Here is a 20871-nt window from a genome sequence, read left to right on the forward strand (position 1 = left end):
CTGCATTGGTGGGGGTTGGAGCTTCGTGATCCTTGAGCTCCCTTCCAACCCTGGCCGTTCTGTGACTCTGTGTCCCTCCAACCAAAGCCGTTCTGTGAGCTGCGCTGCTGTTCAGAGCCGGGCAGGGAGGAACCCGCTGGGTTCAATGAGGGTGAGTGCAGAGCTCTGCACCTGCGGGGAAGGAGCACAGCACAGTGCAGGTGGGGCTGAGCTGTGCAGGGAGCTGTGTGCTGAGGACGTGGGTTGTGGTGGGCAGGGGCGGCCCATGAGGCAGCAGCGTGCCCTGGGGGCCCTGAGGTGCGTTGCATGGAGAGGCCAGCAAGGCGGGGGAGGTTCTCCTCCCCTCTGCTCTGCCCTGGGGAGGCCGCGTCTGGAATATCATCCCCAGCTCTGGGCTGCTCAGTTCGGATCATCTGGAGGGAGCGCAGCAGGGCCGAGGTGGGGGCCAGAAGCGTCTCCTGCTGGGAAGGGCTGAGCGACCTGGGGCTGTTCAGCCTGAGAAGGGACCTCAGCACTGTGAGTGCACCCTGAGCTGTGCGGTGTGAGCCGTCCCACACACGGGGTGACTTCATTAAGCACCCCGTAATTAGCACTGACACGGTGTGATTCCGCTTGCAGGTTCCTGTTTCGGGCAGGCAGATGTTGGGCTTGAAGACGCATTTCTTGCGATGGTTCCCTTTAGGAGTGGAAGGACAGGGAACCTCGCGGTGAGAGCAGGGCAGCGCAGCTCCTGGCTGTGCGTTGCACAATGTTGCACACGTGGGTTCTGCTCGCCTTGTCTTCCTTCCTTTGCAGGGCAGTGTGGCTTCACAGAAAGTAATGGTAGCAGCAGAACCTGCTCCCGTGTCAGCGCGTGGTGTCAGAGGGGAGGCAGCACAGCTCCAGCACCGCCAGCTGCTCTCAGACAATGGCTGCAGAACGAGGGCTGTGCCCGTGCTGGGCGCCGAGCTCCGTGGTTTCCCGTGGGCAGACTCTGAGCTGGGCCTTGTGCCACACTAGGCTGATTCTGATTCCTCTGTTCTTTTTTCTCTGTGAGTTCCGAAGCGAGGGGATGGGATTATTTTGTGTGTGGAGCCTTCCTCTGGGGGAAATGGGAAACGGGGAGAGACTTGGAGTGGTTCTGAGCCTGCAGAGCAAGGGATGAATTATGGAGGAGCTGCTCAGGTGTCTGCGTGGAGCCCTGCTGCTGGGCTGGGGATTGTGCCTCAGTGCCGTCTGCTGGGGAGGCCCTGCTGCTCCTTTCTGTCTGTTAGCTGCTCCTGGAGGCGAATCCTGACTTCGTGTTTCCCTGCGTTCAGACCGAGGTTGCTGGACACAGAGCCCTGTGTGGATGGAGGAGGACCTGCTGTGCTGTGCTGTGCTGAGCTGAGCTGAGCTGAGCTGGGGGTGTGAGGGCGGTGCTCAGCGTGGCACAAACGCTGCTTTTGGTCATCGGTGCAAAGCACTGCTCTCAGCTGTGGCAAAATGAGGCTCTGTCGCTCTGAAGTCGTGGCTTTGTATCTAGATTCCCTTTGCAGGGCTGCGGGTGTTAAGAAAGCCTTGTTAACCAATTTATAGTGTCTTAATTGCAGGCTTTGGCAGGTGGGCTTGCTTGACTGGAAGGCTGGGCTCAGCCGTTGGGCTCGGAGCAGGGCTGGGATGCAGTGGAGGAGCGCTCAGGCTGCGTTCTTTGCAGTCTGCTCGTGGTCTTGTGATCTCAGTGAAGCCAAAGGATGTGCAGAGCCCCGAGAAAGGAAGAGAAACAAAAGGTCAGGAGTGCAGTGCGCGGGTCAGAGGATCCTCGTCGCTGGGGAGGAGAGGCAGATGCCTTTGGTTGGTGATGCAGCAAAAGGAAGCTGTCCCAGGATGGGAAAAACAACACCGAGAGCTGCTCTGGTTTTGTCAGTTGTTTCTTTTCTTCTGGAGGGGTGCTGGGAGGGCTGGCTGGGCAGCACGGAGCTGCCAGGGGTGTTGGTTGGGTTTCTGTGCTCCCGGGAGGTGAGGACAGGCTGTGGGCTGCACGGGGCTCTGCGCTGTTAGGGGGAAAGGGAGAAACCAGCGGCACAACGGGGGGGGTGGGAGGGGGCAAAGGGGTCAGCGGGGAGATTGGGGGGATGGGGGATGTGGGGGATGTGTGACTGCAGGGCTGCTGCTGCGCCTTTTCCCGTGTGTTGTAGCAGGAGCGTTACGGTGTGTGTCTGTGTGTGCAGCGATTCCTGGTGTCACGCTGCGTGCTGTGTCCGGCTGTGCCGCGGCAGCGCTGGGAGCAGAGCACCACGCAGGGCACAGCAGAGTCCTTGCAGGGCTGTGTGCCCCACATCTCTCACCCTGCTGGGCGCGGAGCTGGGCACTCCAGCAGGCAGCTCTCTGCATCCCCGGGGCAGACGTGCGGACGTGCTTCTCTCCTTGTGCTTCTCTCCTTGTGCTTCTCTCCTTGTGCTTCTCTCCTTGTGCTTCTCTCCTTGTGCTTCTCTCCTTGTGCTTCTCTCCTTGTGCTTCTCTCCTTGTGCTTCTCTCCTTGTGCTTCTCTCCTTGTGCTTCTCTCCTTGTGCTTCTCTCCTTGTGCTTCTCTCCTTGTGCTTCTCTCCTTGTGCTTCTCTCCTTGTGCTTCTCTCCTTGTGCTTCTCTCCTTGTGCTTCTCTCCTTGTGCTTCTCTCCTTGTGCTTCTCTCCTTGTGCTTCTCTCCTTGTGCTTCTCTCCTTGTGCTTCTCTCCTTGTGCTTCTCTCCTTGTGCTTCTCTCCTTGTGCTTCTCTCCTCGTGCAGCTCCCAGCACCGCCGTTCTCAGCCCGTCTTCCAGCAGTTTTGGGCAGGTGGTTCTGCGCAGGGTTTGGCTGTGCGGAGCTGGGAGGCCGGAAGTCCACGCGTTGCCCATCGCAGCCGGGAGCCGCGGCTGGGCGCTGCTGTCGGAGCAGCGTTAGGGGCTGGGGAGCTGCAGGAGCCGCCGCCTCTCCCTCGCAATTAAGGGAGCTTCTTTCACAAGCTGCCAATTGAAATTCCTGCCTCGTAATTGCTGTTGTTGTATCAGCTGGAGAGGTTTTCTCTGGAAGCACTCGGGGCGTCACTGCTGTGTGTTTGCCTACAGTGTGGCTTTGCTGCCACAGACGCTGAGGTGTGGAGGTGTGCAGCTGTGCTCCGTGGGCAGGAGGAGCTCCGCAGGGCGGCGTGTGATGTGCTGGGTGCTGCACGGGGGTCCTGCTGGCTTATTGGCTCGGTGCGGTCTCAGCACACGGCAGCAGGAGGGTCTGAGCGTAAAGTCGGGCTTTCCAGCTCCCCTCAGCAGCTCCTGCTGCCCTTCTCAGGAGCCCCAACGTCCAGGAGAGCTGAGGGTTGGGTGGAGCCTCCGAGGGCGCGTGTTGGCCTCCAGAACATCAGAACAGCATCATCTTCTGTGCCTGTGATGAGCGCTGGAGCAGCGGCGCCGAGCTGCGCTTTCCTGGAGCTGTTTGGGAGCACAGCTGTGCGTCAGCTCCGCTTTGGTGGCTCAGAGCACAGCTGTGTGCGGTGCAGTGCTGCATCCCGGGAGTCACAGACCGTCCGTGGCTGTGTGCTGTAGGAGTTCTGGAGAGCAGGGCTGCAGCACCTTGTGTGCATGCTGGGCCGGGCTGAGCAGCTGGGCTGCGCCCTGCACGGCTCCTCACCTCCCTGTGGGCTTCTTCGGCCTTCCTTTGTTAGCGGGGTGCTGCGGCAGCAGGGCTGGCTGCTCGGCAGGGCGGCCCTCGTCGGCAGCGGGGCTGTGTGCGCAGCAGCCGTGGCAGAAGCTCCTTTTGGTGCTCAGCAGCCCTGTCCCAGCCTGGTGCAGATGGATCCCTTCGCTCACAGCTTCCCTCTGCAGAGGCGCAGGTCGCAGCCGTGGCACAGCGCACCCTGTGCTCACAGCCCCTGTTTGCCAGGAATGCGGTGTGTTCTCAGTACGTTTGGGGTTTAATTAATGGTTGGATCGGAACGTCTTCCTCTGCTTCATTGTCTCAGGGCACGGTGGCACAAAATGGCTCCGTTTGGAGGCCGGGGCGGAGCGCAGCGAGGCGGCAGATGGAGCTCTGTGGCTTCGGGGCTGCCCCCCTCCAGCTCCCAGGAGCAAGGTCCTGGAGGGGTGCGAATGCATCAAGTCGGGCCCGAGTCGATAGCGGTGGGACGGCTGGCTCTCAGACAATCTTGGTTCGCTTGTGGGCTGCTTTGCATTTGGCTTGGATGGGGTTCAGTCTTTGGCATCGCTTCCGGGAAGAGACTTTTGTTTTTGTCAGCAAGGCCTGGGATGGGCCAGGCGTGCTTGGGAGCCTCGCTGCCTTCACATGGAGCAGGCAGGGGGTTGGGCAGCCCGGGTGACCCGGCTGGCGCAGGCAGGGCTGGCTGCAGGCACCGAGTCGTGCTGGGAAGCCAGAAGGGAGAAAAGCCAGCGCAGCTTTGTGTTTGCTGTGTTTGTAGTGCTCCTGATGTAAATGCTTTGCGGGTTCTTGGATCGATGTTCTGCTCTGAGGGGCTGCAGGGAGGATGGCTGCAGGACAACTGCTGTTTGGGTACGAGCACCAGGTCGCATTCTCTTGGCTCCGGGTCTCCGGGGCCGCCTGGCCAGCTGGGAGCACAGCGCAGGGGGTTTGGGGGCTGCCCTGTGCTCTGCCAGCTGCGCTCAGCTGGGAGTACCAGCAGTCCTTTCTCACGTTTGCTTCCGTGAGCATTCCTTGCAGCAGAAGCTGGTGCTGGTGGGAGGGAGCGGCGATGCTGTGCCTCTCAGCAGTGGCGCTGGATGCTGCTGCTGGGCTGTGAGGTACTGGGTGGCACTGGGGGCACTGGTGGGTGGGTGGGTGGCTTCCCTGGGGGGGATGCTGTGTGCAGCACTGGGAGTGCTGGGGGTGCAGCGTGAACATCTGTGGGCAAAAATGGTTCTGTGTTAGTGGTCTTAGGAATTCGCGGCTTCAGAGTGGCCACAACAGAGACGGTTGTCCTGAAATGGCTGCTGGTGCTGCTGGCTGCTCTCGTGGCTGAGCCCCCAGCGCTCAGCACCTCACCGAGCAGGGCAGAGCGCTGCTGTTGGTTCCAGCCCCGCTGTGCGCACAGTGCGGGGGGACGGCAGAGCTGCCTGCGCTGGGAGCAGCGGCCCGCTGGGTTGTGGCGGTGGAAGCAGGCGCACAGCCCTGCTGTCGGGCAGGCACAGCTCTGCACAGCCCATCTGTAGCGCAGGGCTGCAGAGCTCCGCAGCAGCTCAGTGCGTGAGCCAAAGCTGCAGTGCCGGGGCGGCCGGCTCCATCCGGCCCTGGGTCGGTGCTGCTGCACGTCCATGAGCAGCCAGAAGTGCTGCCGTCCCACGTTTGATATCTCACAACTTCTGCAATTCACGAGCACGGTTGGGCCGGGTTTCGGAACGCCCTCCTTACAGCTGAGCCCGGCCCGCATTGGGTTCGGTCGCTTCTTGCGCTGGCAAAACGCGCCAAAGGAACGCGTGCCCAAACCTGGCTCGTGAGATGAGAGCTGTGGGCTGATTCGTAAAGCTGACCGTCCTCTTCTCTCGCAGGGCAACCACTTCGACCAGTATGAAGAAGGGCACCTGGAGATAGAGCAGGCGTCCCTGGACAAGCCCATCGAATCGGTAAGGCTGTGCTCAGAGCAGCACCCTCCTGCCCCGTGCTGGGCCCCGGGTGCGTTGCTGTGGGCAGGAGGGGCTCCTGGCGGGGCGAGCTGCATGCTGAGCTTGTGTGCGCAGGGCTGCCAGCAGCAATCCTGCACCGTGCCGTCCAAGTTCGGTGCCGTACTTCAGAGCTGACCTGACCCACTCAGAGCCGTTAGGTTGTTTTACGTTTCTGCCAAAGAATCAGTTTAATTCCTAGCAGAGCCGCAGGGACAGTGTAGCAGAGTGCATCCTGATCCCTTCAGCCCGAGTTTTTGCTGCTGATGGGTTGGATGGCACCTGGCAGTAGGAAGCACGGCTGTGTCAGTGCAGCAGAGCTGCCCCACGGGGCCGGAACTGCGGCCAGGATTTTAAAGTGTTGCTTTTGTGTGTTTTGTGGCTTTTTTTTTTTTTCTTATGAATGTGGAGAGCGCAGCCATAAAATGGGAAAAGCCTCAGTTTTGTGTAGTTTTCCCTTCTAAAGCTTTTTGGAGCTTTTTAAGTCCTGTCTCCGCCAGCTGTGGGCGCAGGGCTGTGCTCACCTGCGGGCCTGGCGTCCAGCTTCAGCCCTGCAGCCTCAGTCAGTGCAGCAGCAGTAGGAGGGCAGGAAACGTGGTGGTGAACAGTGAGCTCACACAGAGCTCTGCTCAGAGAAACCACTGCTGTTAGAGGTAGAAGCTCTCAGGTGCTCCCTTTCCCACTTAAGAAACGAAGCTGCTGAGGTTGCTCCGGGTCTGTGCCCACGTAGAACCAGTCGGTGTTAGCGAGGGCTCAGCGCCTCTCCCTGGTGTGTAGGTCGGTGTTGTGTGTGTTTGTGTGTGTTTGGATGTTTACCAGAATTTACACAACTTGGGGTGTTCGACGTTTTTCTTCCGCAGCAGTTGGTCCATATTAGCTAAGCAGCCCTGATCTGGTTTGTATTGCACGGTCTGCCTTTTTTAATTTCTTCTCTAGGGTTTCCTTTTCCCTTTCTTATTTCTGTTCTTCTGGTCCAGTGAACACTGCATATAGTACCTACTGTCTTCTGTGCTGGCATGATGCTAGATCTAGGCATGGCAGTAATCGATGACGCATGAGATAATGCTGCAGAGATGGGAGTTCGTATTCAGCGTTGTCCTGAATACCTCAGTCGTGCATTGTGGCGTGGGGATTTAATTGAAGTGCTGATGGAGATCACAGGAAACACTCGTGGGCAGGGCGCGTTGCACAGCAGCGCTGACGGAGTGGTGCAGATCAGCAGCCTGGTGCCAGGAGGTGCCCCAGCCCCGGAGCTCCGTCCCCAGCCGGGGGCTGGAGGGGTCCCAGTGCGTCCCCAGGAGCTGCAGGAGCACGTGGACAGCAGCGTGCGGCACATCTGCAGGCACAGCCTCTTGTCACGGGGCCTTTGGTCAGTGAGGAGCCGCGGCAGAAAGTTGGGAATGAAATGGCAGCTTTAGTATTTAATTCAGCTGTGCTGTGAGCGCCTCTGCTCAGCGCCGGGACCACCGAGGGTCCCTTCCAATGCCAGCAGTTCCAGGGCTCTGCGCTGCCATCCGACTGGGACGACGATCCACAGCTCAGGGTAGGTTTAACGCACTCGCTTTGGCCTCGTGGTGAAGCTGTGCTCCACGTGAGGGCTGGTGGAAGGGGCAGCCGTCACCCTGCTGCGCTGTGCCTTCGTGGCTTTGCCCTTGGCCTCGTGGGCAGGCCTGGCTCTGCAGGCTGCCCTCACACACGGCACAGCCTCCGTCTTCACGTCGTCTTCGTTCAGAACGCTGTTGGTTCTTGGAAGACAACCCGCAGCTGGAAAACAAGAATAATGCTTCACGTTTCCTGCTGCTGGTGAAAATGCCTTCCACCCTCTTAATGACCCACGAGCTGAAGTTAGCAAGTTCTGAGGGGGGTTTCCCTGCAGCGCTGCTGTTCTGGCAGGAAGGCTGCTGGCACCTCGTGCTGCCGGCCCAGCAAACACAGAGCTTACTCAAAGTGCCATGGGGAGATCCATCTCTGCAGCATTATCTGGTGAGAGGTGCTGACCGTACTGCTACAGCATGCAACTCGGAGGTGGCTGGAAACAAAGGTCTGGGAGTCTACAGATCGTTACAATGCTGAGACACGTCCTCAATTCGCACGCCGGCGCTGGGCTCCGTGCAGCCCTGCCTCGTTTGGGCCACGTGCGACTCCAAGCACAGCACACACACACACGGCAGCAGGGCCGGCCCGAGCTCGGAGCTGTGCGCAGCCTCAGCCAGAAGCTATTTTCCATTCTTGAATTGGAAGTATTCCCCATCAATGGACTCTTCATAGCTCCCAGAGCGATCTTGTCGCTTCCCCCACGAGTAACAGTGCCTTTTGTGCCGCTCTGAAAGATGCTGCACACACACCGGCGGTCATAAAACCGTGACAGTCCTGAGCCGCAGAGCCCTCGTGCAGCATCTCAGGTCACAGAGGGGCTGTGTTGGTTTGAGCTCTCAGTGTGCGCTCGGGGGGCAGCGGCGACGCGTGGCCACTCTCCTAGAGCCCGTCCTCCCCACCCCGCACTCCTCGGCCCGATCCCGTGGCTGTGAGCTGCCGGCTCTCCCACGCAGCGGCAGCACGGCGCCGAGGTGAGCAGCACTCAGCAGCTCCTGCCCTGCCCTGCCCTCGCTGCTCACACCGCAGCCGTGCTGCCCGGCCCGCTGCCTTTGGTCGCACACCTGTACAGATCTGTGGACTCCACTGGTTCCAAAGTGTAACTGGGAGAGGCTGCTGGTTTGACATTTAGCAGCAGCCACGTGTGGACAGCGCTATAAATAACGTGCTTCTTGAAGCTGAATGGTGTAGCATTACTATTTGGCTTTTCTCTCTGGTCTTCATTGTGTCATCTGTAGTGAGCTCTAGGTTTTGTTTTGGGACTCTTTTCAACCTCTCGTTTGCATGGGTTCACCCCGTAGCATCCAGTCCTCGCTTCTGGTCCCGCATACACAGTCAGCACAGCTTACAGCCCACTCAAGAGGCTCGTGGCTCCCGGCGCTGCCCGGAGGGGAGCAGAGCACTGCAGGCTGTGGGATCCCATGGGAGCCCCGCACTGGGCGCGGCTGGTCCTGGGTCTCCTGCAGCCCCTCTGCTGGCAGCAGGGCCTCTCCCACCCCCAGCAGCACCAAGCCCTCCAGTTCTCACGCAGATCTTTCTGTCGGTGCTTCCCCTGCTGGCTCTGGGAGCAGGCTGCAGGCCGTGCTGTCGCACAGTGCTGGGTTCAGCTGGGTTAGCCAGCCAGGCCGGGCACGGAGCACACGGCCCTGAATCTCTGCCTCGCAAAGTTCCCATCCGCACGTAGAAACGCAGAAGCGGAGGCCCCAGGCCCTCCTCGCCCTCCGATTCCCACTGCGGCCGTGGCACCGGCAGCCCCAGAGCAGCAGTGCGAGCACGTGGGGCCCAGAGCGGGCAGTCGTGTCTCCTGAGAGGGCAGGGAAGGGTCGCAGCTCCCAGTGGCGGCGAGGAGCTCGGTGTGAGGGGCCCTGTGCCCACCTGGAGCCCGGGCTGCACAGAGCTGCGTGCCGGGCGCCCTGGGGAAGGCAGCCCTGCGCAGCGCCCACTGCCCGTTTCGGCCCAGCCAGGGCGGCCATCCTCTTGAGTGGTGTTGTAAGCGTGGTGCTAATGTGTATAACCTCCTGAACTGTTCTGTTCTCCCCTTAACATTCGTTCCCCCTCACTGTGTCAGTCACAACACACCGCTCTTGAATCTCCCAGCTGGTCTTGACTTGTTGAATTTATTTTATGCTTTCACTCTTCTTTAATAAATACATTACTTGCAAGCAGTGAATTGAAAACAAAGCAAAAGAAAAACGACCATTAGTGATTGGACAGTTTCTTACTTTGTGTTACATTTAACTGTTCTTTTGACAGCCCAGTTTTTAAAGCCAGGTTCGTATGGAAATGCTTTCACTCCACTTGCACTGCTTTTGGAAATAGCGTCCCGCTCCATCTGTCGTCCCTTTGGTGCATTGCTCACCGTGCAGTCAGCACAATGTCTCATCCCCACGCGGCTCAGCCTGCCCTCGTGCTGCTCTCACACTGGGGGGGCTGCAGGTGCCCCCCGCCGGCGGCCCAATTAAAAGCCAGCCCTTAATTGCCGCGGTGCTTTCCCACCCGATCGGCTTTTCCTGGGGAAGATGAGACATTATGCTTATTGTTCCCCTCCATGCACTAATGGTTCCTCGCTGTTAATTACTGCTAGGCCTGTTTCATTCTAACACCTTAGTGTTTTGGTTAGTTTCCATGTGAGATGCATCACCCAGTCTGTGCTTGAGCTCATTTTATTTAATCGATTTCTTTATTTTGTTTTTACTAACCTCACTGTTTTTTCAGTTTAATATTGGCTGCATGCTAGTTTATATCTATATATACATATATAAAACCCAATCAAGTGTAGTCTGGATTGTGCTCTGATTGCGTTTGGTTTTAGTGGTGGGCAGTGCTGCACTGACAGCTTTCGGTTCTCTAAATCCTGACACGCAAACCAAGCGACTAAACCCAGCGTAGACCTCCGCCAGCCTCCTAATGGTGCTGTCTAGGTGATGGATACGATTGTCTCAGTAGCCTGATTTTATGCTTTTTACTGTCAATTTTATCGGTACACCTTTCCTCCCCCATTGCTTTCTGTTTTTTTGGTTGTTGTGGTTGTTTTCCTTTCCCCTGACGCACACACGTTGCCCAGCACACCATCAGACAGCGGCCAACCCCGGCCCTGCAACAATTCCAGCCAGCAATTTTTGCCATTGGTCTCTCCCTTTCCTCGGGCACACGTTGCCTTCTCAGTAGCATTTTTTTGCATGCGTATCTATGTAGAAAATCTCTCGTTCATCACATGTTTCAGTGGCGGCGGGAAGGGAAGGATAAATTATTGGAATATTTTTGGTTTGTTCTCTCTGTTCTGTCTGTCAGGATAATATCGGACACCGCTTACTGCAGAAGCATGGCTGGAAGCTGGGCCAGGGCTTGGGCAAGTCGCTGCAGGGTAAGTGCTGCTGTGGGCTCTCACAGACACCTCCGCTGTCCCTTCCTACATGGTTTGCTTTCCGCCGTCGCCGTGTCCGAACAGAGGCACTGCTGTGTTTCTGTGGGGAAGCGCTGCGGGTCAGACGTGTGCCTGGTGCTGCAGCGATGCACACAGCGCTGCGGACAGATGGCCGAGCTCCACGGCTCCCGGGCGCGTGGGGCAGCGTGGGGCGGTGTGGGGCCGTGTGCCCACAGCCTGCTGGCAGCCGGGCCGCCCAGCTCCTCGCTGTTCCCATAGCTGGAGTCCGAAGAGCTGGCAGCCTGTGAGTGGCCCTGCGGCCCCCAGCGGCCCTGCAGAGCTGAGTCTGTGCTGTGTAGGACTGTCGGAGAGGTGCGGGGCTGTGTGCCCTGGAGATGCCCTGGGCTCTCTGGCTGAGGCTCTCTGACCTCTTGGACGGGGCTGCACTGGTGGTTGACGCTTCTCGCTGCCCCTGACCGGGTTCCATTCGGAGTTCTGTGGTTCGTGCACGGCCTTCTTGCCATCCCTGTGCCTCGTGCCGGTGTCCAGGGGGCTGCAGCTGCCGCCCCTCGGCGTTGTGCTGTGGCACGGCACTGGCTGGGTGCATTCTTCCTCAGCTTGCTTCCTCCTCGGGTGTCCCTTTGTCGCTCTGTGTGGGAGCAGTGAGCCGGGGGAAGGCCCAGCACACCTGCATGAGGCCGCGGCCCCGGGGCTGCTGGCAGCGTGGGGGGCGAGGGGCAGCTGTGGGACGTGCTGCTGTGTCCTTCTGCTTCACAGCGTAGAGTGGTCGTGTGGAAGGGCCCCACGGTCATCGAGTTCCACCCCCGCTGCACCAGGCTGCAGGAGGAGCTCCCTGCTGCCGCGCAGCACCGCTGGGCGTTGCTCTGAGGGTGTTTCATTCCTTGTCCTGTGGCTTTTCTACCTGAATCGTCCCCAAACCCATCTGCAAACTGAAGAAAGGCAGCAGTGGCATCCAGTTCGAACCGTGCTCCAGGACTCTGGGCAGTGAGGGCACTTGGTGTGCACTGAGGACAGGAGAGCAGAACAGAGAGATCTTCTCACTTGCATGTTCTTTTCATCAAAACGTCCAGCGGAGATGTCTAAAGAGGTTGAGGAGAGAACACAGAGCTGCTGTGCTGTGAGCACTGTGCTGGAGCCTGAAGGATGTCTGATACTGCAGAACTCGGAGCACTCTGGATTTCTGTTCACCACGAATGCATTACCTGCCGTCCTACATTTGGCAGCAGAAGAGCTTTGCAGCCAGCCCTCAGAGCCGAATTTGGTTTGCATGCGTTGAGATCACCCTCACCTTATTTCCTCGTGGCTGACCTGAACAAAGCAGGCGCTCCTTCAACAGGAGCTGCTCCACCAGGGGCTCCTCCCCAGCGTCAGCGCAGCAGTGAGGAGTTGTGCACCCGCAGCAGGGAGGCTGCAGGAAGGGCGGCTGTGGGAGGGACCTGCTGGATTTCTTCCGTCCCAGCAGGGAGCACTGAGCAGAGGAGCTGTGCCTGGCAGAGGTGGGCCCTTCTGAAGCCCTCTCTGGAGGAGCTGTTTGTGCTTCAGACCCCTTCAGACCTCGCCCAGCCCAGCTGTGGGGTCTTTGGGGCCGTATCACAGAGGCGAGCCACATCTTGGTGCTTTCGGTGGCCATGCAGGCAGCTGAGGTCGGTCACAGCAGGGCTGGCTTGGCAGCTGCAGCCCAGAGAAATGTGCTCAGGGTTCACATTCCAGAGGTGTCGAGTGCTGGCTCACCAAATGGCCGGCAGCTCATCTATCCGTGTGTTTTTCCATTTGGTAAATCCTCTGATCTCACAGAGGAGATGTTTGTGAGGCCCTGGGAACACAGAACAATGCACATCCGAGAAAAACAGCACGAGGAAATGAGGAATTCTGTATTCATTTTGGGGGCTCGGAGCTGTGTGAGGGTATGGAAGAAAAGTCAGTAATATTGGGTGGTTTGGCAGCCTCGTGTAAGAAATGGATGTAAACATGATCTTATCTGCAAGCCTCTGAGTGAGTGCTCGCGGGGATCTGAGTTTGGCACAGACAGACAGACAGACAGACAGACATCTCTGCTGTGTGTAGCATCAGTCAGGGTGGCGGGTCGGCATTCAGCCGGATTCCACGTGCAGGACGGGGCGGCGCGGCGTTGCAGCACCTGAGGGGCGCTCGGGGCCGACGGGCGCCATGTTTGTGGCTCCTGTGTCTGCTTCACACAGACGAAGCTCCCAGTGCAGCACTTGGGAACTCCTCCCTGGGACCGTCTGCTTCTCACCGAGCAGGAGAGGCGTTTCAGGCTTCGTCCGAACCTCGTGCTTGTCTGTGACCCCTGCCAGAAACCGGAGATAAACAGGATGAGCTCAGCGGTGCCGCTCCCAGAGGACGGCAGGATGAGAGGCTGCCTTGTTTTCACGCCTTGTGCAGCCGTCAGCACAGGGCTGGGAAGGAGCGTTGCTCTGGGCCAGCAGGGAGCGTTCCAGGGCTCGCTGTCAGCAGCAGGCGGTGCTCCTTGTGGCGGGCGGGCAGCTCGGTGCGCAGCAGGCCCGGGAGAGCTGGCAGAGCTTGCGCAGTGCTTGTGAAAAACGCAGCTCGTCCTCGAGCAGGATGGCTCCGAAGTAAGTAGGGACGGTGCTTAATGCGTCCCGTGGTGTGCTGGGGTGCTTCCCTGGCGCACTCCTCCCCCGTTGTCGCTCCTGCCTGCCGTGAGCAGCGGGGGCTGTGCTGCTCCGTGTGCTCTGTCACAGGGCTGCACTGGAGCGCCGCGCTGTGCTGCGCTGCTGCTGGGCTGCTGCCCGTTGCTCTCAGGGGCAGCTCTGCCTCCTGCCCACGTGGAGGCGCTCCGTCCGTCTGCGCGGCGCTCCCTGCCTGCACGCCAACAACGGCCTGCGGGCCTTTCGGGCTGCGGGGGCAGCAGACCCAACTTGTGGGGCTCGCTGCCTGCTCCCAGCGCCCACAGCCCTGCGCTGCCTCCCAGTGCTGCGCTTCCTGCCCCTTCCTGAGGGCAGAGCTCCCTGCACGGGGCAGCAGGAGGCGGCTGCGCAGCTGCGCTGAGCCCAGCCGGGGATCGGCGCTCCTGATGTGCTGCTCACACGTCCCACCAGGTGAGGTTGGGCCGCCCCACAGCAGCGTGGTGTTGGGGTGGAGGGGTGAGGAAGGAGCCCGCTGTGGTTGCCCACCTCCCTGCCTGCTGCAAACCGCCTGTTTTGTGCCCCAGTGGTTTCTGCCTAACAAATGGTGTTTCTTTTTTACAGCGTTATGATCCTGGACTTGTTGTGGTGATGGTAAACTTAGCAGTGGTAATTTTTAATTTTCAGACTGAATTACTCCTTTTGTCATCAGTGCACCAATATGTTAGGCTTACTTTCTCTGTTGTAGCCATCATCCTTCTGCTTGGTCTTTCATTTTCCTTTCCTTTCTTTATGCACACTTGTCTGATCCTCGTTCATTAAAGGGTATTGCTAAGAAGGGACGTTTCTGTTTGTGTTAGAACTGCCAAAATCAGTTTAAACGTCAATTTCTAATACTGTCCAAACTTGATTTTCCCCACCGTGGGCACCAGCACTTGCTACTGCAATTTACAAAGAGATCTCGAAAAACTCTGCCTGCCTTAGAAGGCAGAAGCACCGCTGCACTGTTTGTGTGCGGGGCTCCACGAGGCGGCACCCGAGCTCTCCATTGCTGGAGAACCGAACCCAAATCCGAACCAAAACGAAGCTGAGATGCAGAATGGTCGGCACACGTGGCCAGCCATGCTGCTCGGGTTTGCCGGCCCCGCTGAGACGTTACGAAAGTGATGCTGCGCTTAGGAAGCCATCTTTATAACCTGTCTTTAATTTGGTCCTTTTGCTAAAAATTGCAGTCACTGCTTCCTTTATTATACCATTGGGCGAAAGAGAAACGTTGCAAATGAGGAACAGCATTAAAACAGCCAAAGGCGAGCGTGGTTCCAAAGAGCCGCTTTGCATCGGCGCGATGGCCGCGCTTGGAATTGTGAGCGCGCGCCCACGGGCGCCCCGAAATCACCGCAGCCTGAAATGGGGCTGTGTGCCTGCCTGGGGCTGAGCCGTGCTGCTCACTCCAGGGCAGCGTTGTTGGGCTGCGGCCCTGGAGAAGAGTTCTGCATCCATCCCTGCGAGCTCAGCCCTCAGTGCCCTGCATCGCAGCGTCGCTTTGGCCTGGGAGGGCCTGCGGATCTCAGAGCCCAAAGGTATAATTGTGTTGTATGTGTGTATAACAAAGCAGGTGTTTACGCCGACCCCAGAGCCATGAGCAGGGCTGTAAACATTCTGTTTTCTCACTCAGGGTGTGCGCCGGAGAAGGTAAGTGCTGTTCCAGCAGGTTTACATCGCAACCGACAGCGCGGGTTGTGATGTAACATGTAACAAAACAATCCAAAACAGATAAAAATCAAAACGAAATTAAAAAGCTGTGGTAGTAAAGTGCTTGCGTGCCCCATTTTGCTTTGTTTGGCTGGTTATGAGTGGATTAAAGATAAGTTGAAAAAAAAAATAATAATAAAAACCAAACCCCAACAAAATCTCCAGCGTAGTTTGATTAGTTCCAAGTCAATTCTCTTCGCTAGCAGTCCTTTTCACAGCTTGCAGCCGCACAGCCCCGCGGCCCCTGGGCAGGGAGGGGGGTGGGAGGTGCCGTGCTCCTGAGCAGCAGTCAGGTGTGTGAGCTGTGCGTGGGAGCACAGGGGGCTCGCTGGCAGGTCCTGGCAGCACACACACAGCAGGACGTGCTGCACTTGGATGCTGAGCACCTGGCTCAGGTGGTTTCTGGCGCTGCTGGAAGGCACGAAGCCGTGCCAGGCTGGGGCCGGGAGGCACGGCTGGCTGCAAGCTGTGGGAATGGCTCGTGTTTGGTTCACTGTAGCTTTCTGGTCTCTGCACTCCAAGGCAAGATCTCTAACCACCCAAACCCAATGTGTCGAGCGAGCCGCGGGCACGGCGCAGCCCCTGACCGCCTCTGTGTGTTCCTGTTGCAGGGAGGACAGATCCCATCCCGATTGTCGTCAAGTATGATGTCATGGGCATGGGGCGCATGGAGATGGAGGTGAGGCTGCTGTGTGCGGGGCGGGGGTTCAAACGTCCGTTTGGGTGTCGAAAAGGGCTCTTAAAGCAAGAAAATGCTTCTGTCAGAACCTGCGCTCCGTTGAGCACCGCTGACCTGAGCTTTGTGTTGTGGTTCCACCGCACGGCCCTCTGCCTGGCAGCTCCCACTGCACGGAGCTGGAGCTGCTGGTGCACTGCAGGCCAGCACAGCAAGGGAGAGAGCCCAGCACGCTGAGAGCCCAGCACGCTGAGAGCCCAGCACACTGAGAGCCCAGCACGCTGAGAGCCCAGCACAGCAAGGGAGAGAGCCCAGCACGCTGAGAGCCCAGCACGCTGAGAGCCCAGCACGCTGAGAGCCCAGCACACTGAGAGCCCAGCACACTGAGAGCCCAGCACGCTGAGAGCCCAGCACGCTGAGAGCCCAGCACGCTGAGAGCCCAGCACGCTGAGAGCCCAGCACGCTGAGAGCCCAGCACATTGAGAGCCCAGCACACTGAGAGCCCAGCACGCTGAGAGCCCAGCACGCTGAGAGCCCAGCACGCTGAGAGCCCAGCACGCTGAGAGCCCAGCACGCTGAGAGCCCAGCACGCTGAGAGCCCAGCACGCTGAGAGCCCAGCACGCTGAGAGCCCAGCACACTGAGAGCCCAGCACATTGAGAGCCCAGCACACTGAGAGCCCAGCACGCTGAGAGCCCAGCACGCTGAGAGCCCAGCACACTGAGAGCCCAGCACGCTGAGAGCCCAGCACGCTGAGAGCCCAGCACACTGAGAGCCCAGCACGCTGAGAGCCCAGCACACTGAGAGCCCAGCACGCTGAGAGCCCAGCACGCTGAGAGCCCAGCACACTGAGAGCCCAGCACGCTGAGAGCCCAGCACACTGAGAGCCCAGCACAGCAAGGGAGAGAGCCCAGCACGCTGAGAGCCCAGCACGCTGAGAGCCCAGCACGCTGAGAGCCCAGCACACTGAGAGCCCAGCACGCTGAGAGCCCAGCACGCTGAGAGCCCAGCACGCTGAGAGCCCAGCACACTGACAGCCCAGCACGCTGAGAGCCCAGCACACTGACAGCCCAGCACGCTGAGAGCCCAGCACACTGACAGCCCAGCACGCTGAGAGCCCAGCACACTGACAGCCCAGCACGCTGAGAGCCCAGCACACTGACAGCCCAGCACGCTGAGAGCCCAGCACACTGACAGCCCAGCACACTGACAGCCCAGCACGCTGAGAGCCCAGCACGCTGAGAGCCCAGCACACTGAGAGCCCAGCACACTGACAGCCCAGCACACTGACAGCCCAGCACACTGACAGCCCAGCACGCTGAGAGCCCCAGCTGCGCATTCTGGCAGTCCCTTGTGCAGGAAGGGTTTGTGGGACAAATGGCCATTTTTAATGTTTCTAATTCTTCTTTTGTTTGTTTTAAAAAAGCTCGACTACGCCGAAGATGCCACTGAGCGGAGGCGTGTACTGGAGGTGGAGAAAGAAGACACCGAGGAGCTGAGGCAGAAATACAAGGTACTGAGCAGCAGCGTTCCCAAAGCCCTGTGCTGGCTGCTGTAACCCCAGCAGGATCCACTCTTCTTGTTCCCTGGTGGCACTGAGATAGCTCACGTATTAACAAGTGGGTCGCTCACCTGGAGTTTGCCTCTGTCTCTGTTTCGCTGCTGAAGAGCTTTGGGGCAGCAGTGCTTTGCTCCTGCAGCCAGCGCTGCCAGGCCAGGCCTGCTGCCTTGTGAGCACACAGAGCCAGACTTCAGGTGGGCTCCCAGTTACCAGCTGGTGTCACACGGTGCGTTACAGTGCTGCTGTGCAAAGTGCCGCCCTCTGGAAAGGCAGAGCGTGGCTGCAGGGCTGAGAAGTCCACGTTTTGTCCCTCTGTGGGAGGGTTTACGGGGCAGCATTGCAGAATGTCCGTAGATATGCCACGTTTCCTTAAGGTTCACCAAACTGCTGGTGTTTTCTGGAGTTCATATCCTCCCTTCTGGATCTTTCTTTTTCCCCCGAGACCTCGACTTGCTTGGTGACTTCCTGCTGCATTTGTTCATTTACTTCTGTAACTACCGTATTTGTAATTACTGCTGTAACTATTGATTCCTTTGGAGCTGAGGGACAGTACAGAAACCTTCTGGCACGTTTCAGAAACACCAAAGTGCTCCTGTGCTCTGGAGTGGGGACAGGAGCTCCTGCGTCGCTGGCACCTAATGACGAGGAGCAGTGCAGTGTCACCAAACCCTTTTTTTTGCAGTCATCTTTTCAGGCCTCCCTGCCAGCATTCAGCACAGGTCCCACTCGGGTCCCTTCCAGGAATTCAGCGGAGCCGCAGCAGTCTCTCCCTGTGTGGGTTTTCCCTCGTGTGCTTTATTGCATTTCTATATTGAAGCTCCGCGAGCGCCGTTCCTTCGCAGCTCTGAGGTGATGCAGTTGCCAGCTGTGTGTGGCAGTTCAGCGCATCCCGGAGGAGCTGCAGATGGCTCTGCTGCCGAGAAATGCTCCGTCATTCCCTCCCCTGTGTGGGCAGTGATAAGTCTGCGGGCTGGGGTCGCTGCTCCACCGCAGGATGTGTGCTGCAGAGCCTCGCTGGGCACAGGAAGCGCCTTCCGCCTGCCAGTTGTGGTGTTCTTGTTTCCTTTCCTGCCTTCACGGGGACCTGCTGCAGCCCCACATCCCCCATGTGCAGCCCCACATCCCCCATGTGCTTTCCTTCTTAGCATGGGCTCTCTGCAGTCAATGAAAACGGGAACTTAAATCCTTCTTTATTTAAAAGCTGCGTAGCGCTTGGAGGGGAAGTAAAGCCCACCTTGTAGCAGCAGGATGTTTTAGATTTTTCCCCTTTGGGTGCCGAAATGTTTTTTGCACAGGTCTGCCTTACAGAGAGACATCAGCAGTGTTGTTTCAGAGTCACTCAGGTGGTAAAGCAGGAGATTCACCACGTTCCCTTGGACACGATCTCATCCAGTAAAAAGAAGAAAGCTTTCTAAGTGCGTTTTCTTTTCAGAGCTTGCTCTTGTTCATGGAAGGAAGAAGCCTTTAGTTGGTGTTTGCTGAGGACTTCTAGAGAATCTTTCGAATTGCTCTAGGGGAAGTTCAGCTTGTAACTTCTCTTCATTTTGCAGGATTATGTGGATAAGGAGAAGGCGATCGCCAAGGCTTTGGAAGACCTCAGAGCCAACTTCTACTGCGAGCTCTGCGACAAGCAGTACCAGAAGCACCAGGAGTTTGACAACCACATCAACTCCTACGACCACGCTCACAAGCAGGTAAACAGAGCTCTGCAGGCGGTGCTGCCCGCTCGCTGTGTGCTCTCTGCAGCCGCCTCCTTTGCAGTTCATACTTTGGATTTCCCCCCGTGTGCTCGTTGTCCTCACCGCCCCAGGAGCAGGCCCCGTGTTGCTGCTCCAGTCTTGTGCCCACCATCCCTTTGGAAACAAACAAACAACAAACACACAAACAGAGAGGAGCAGACAGCCGCCGCTGGCTGGTGAGGAAGCTCTGTGTTGAGTGAGGCGTGAGCAGGAGTGGGCTGCTGTTACACTGGGGGGGTGAACTCCTCCTGAACTGGGTGTGGATGGCTCCTGGTTCACGTTCTGCTTTCATAGCAGCACAGCTTTGGAGTCTGATGATCTGCCACATTTCAGAGTGTTGGGAGACCAGGAAATGAGGGGCTGTATCGAAAGGGGAAGAGTTTCCAAATTCTGTGATGTTCATGAGAAGGTCTGTTCTGAATCCGTGCAGCACTGCCTTCTGTCTCCAGCTGGGATGTGCCAGGACAGTGCTGTGTACCTGGCGTGCTGGGGTGGGTAACAGAAGTTTGTGCATTGGCCTCATCTCTTTGGCCATTTGAAGCAAGGTATAATCTCACAACAGAGAGCTGTATTGTGCTCATCTGGGGGTAAAAGTGCTCAGAGGAAATGTTCTGGTACCCCTAATGACAGATTTTAACACCATGATGCTTGGGGCACTGATGACTTCTTGAGGATGTGCTGCAGAGCGCTGGATCTGGCCAAATGGAAACGAAGCAACAGCTTTAAAATGGGAGTATAGCATTACAGGGCATGAATTTTTAATGTTAAGTATGGGATGCAGTGGTTCCAAGTAGATTCACCAGGGGAGTCTTAACAGGAAATGTACGGCAGGGCGCTTTGTGTGAGCACTGCTATGGTTGGGAATGGAGTCCCAGCAGAGAGGGGCTGGCATGGCTGTGATACCTGAGAGCAGTGCTTTGTTCTCCATCACAGTTGGGTGCCTCTGCTGAGGGGAGGGGGGACCTGGTGGTGGCACGTTGTACAGCGTGGAGATGTGCTCTGATCGTGGCCTCCTCCTGCTTAATTGGGTGGGTAATTAGGGGGCTGACAAGAGGTTAGGAAGGAGAAACAAACTGCCCCTCGTTGGTATAAAAGGAGTCATGGTTCGGGGTGTGGCTGTGTAGTGGTAGCACTCCAGTCACCGCATCTCTGGAAGGGGCTGCAGGCTGGGGGGACAGCTGGTCCTGCAGAAACCCGCAGTGCTGTGGGGAGCTGGGCACCTTCAGATTCCTGGTAGGTCACCCAGCGTTCCTTCCTAATTATGCAGTGGTTTAAACAGAGAGGAAGTTGTGCTTTGCTCAGGGAAAGGGCTTGCCCAGCTCCTTGTGCTGGACGTGACAGCACCCAGAGGTGGGGAAGGTGAACGTGCAGAAGTAGTGCTGTGCCACCCGTGCTGTCAGTATGCTGGAGCAGCCCCTTCCTGGCACTGTGGGGCTGGGGTGCTGCTCCCCGCTCCCCCTGGCTCAGCGTGTGTCCCACTGCCCCACAGACAGCCGCTCTGCCCCCACATCCCTGTCTTCTCCCCAGTTATAAAGATACTGTCTTGTATTCCAGGAAGGAACTCAGGATTATTGCGAAACAGGGATGATAGGTAAGTGTCCTGATCCCTGTGGGTTCGTTTGGACAACCTCCACGCATCCACACCGAGCAGTACCAGGGAGCTGGTGTTCCTCTGCTTCCTGGCCCTGCTGCTCTTGTGGCATTAGGTTGTGTCTGAGCACCTCTGCGCCGCGTCTCGGTCCATAAGGCAGCAATCGAGGGGAAAGGGGGAAAGGGGTGGAACTGCGGCGTGACCCCACAGATGTGTGTCCCTCTCGCTGCCATCTCTGTTGGGCTCTTTGTTTCTGGGATCCATTTCTGGTGCTGAGGAGGAGAGATGTAGGGAAGCACCGTTGTGCTGCCAGCACGGTCACCGCTGCTCCAAATGCAAACCCTGGACTTCCTGGTTTGGGCAGAGCGGTGC

The 20871-nt window shown here is 58.1% G+C and overlaps 1 protein-coding gene across 6 annotated transcripts in view; it reads left to right on the forward strand.

The window, feature by feature from the left end:
* GPATCH8 (G-patch domain containing 8) overlaps positions 1–20871 on the forward strand; it is a 30982-nt gene that overhangs the window by 931 nt on the left and 9180 nt on the right. Inside the window, exons 2-8 of one of the 6 annotated variants that reach the window (XM_085211308.1) lie at positions 5487–5561; positions 9444–9461; positions 10482–10554; positions 13806–13850; positions 15545–15612; positions 17035–17121; positions 18720–18863. In XM_085211308.1, the coding sequence (XP_085067434.1) occupies positions 15586–15612; positions 17035–17121; positions 18720–18863 (258 nt within the window). In that variant the 5' untranslated portion in view covers positions 5487–5561; positions 9444–9461; positions 10482–10554; positions 13806–13850; positions 15545–15585. The other 5 variants (XM_085211307.1, XM_085211306.1, XM_085211309.1 and 2 more) reach the window with 5 other exon arrangements.

The sequence above is a fragment of the Meleagris gallopavo genome, chromosome 29, assembly GCF_905368555.1.
Source record: "Meleagris gallopavo chromosome 29, MGAL_WU_HG_1.1, whole genome shotgun sequence".
Taxonomy (NCBI): domain Eukaryota; kingdom Metazoa; phylum Chordata; class Aves; order Galliformes; family Phasianidae; genus Meleagris; species Meleagris gallopavo.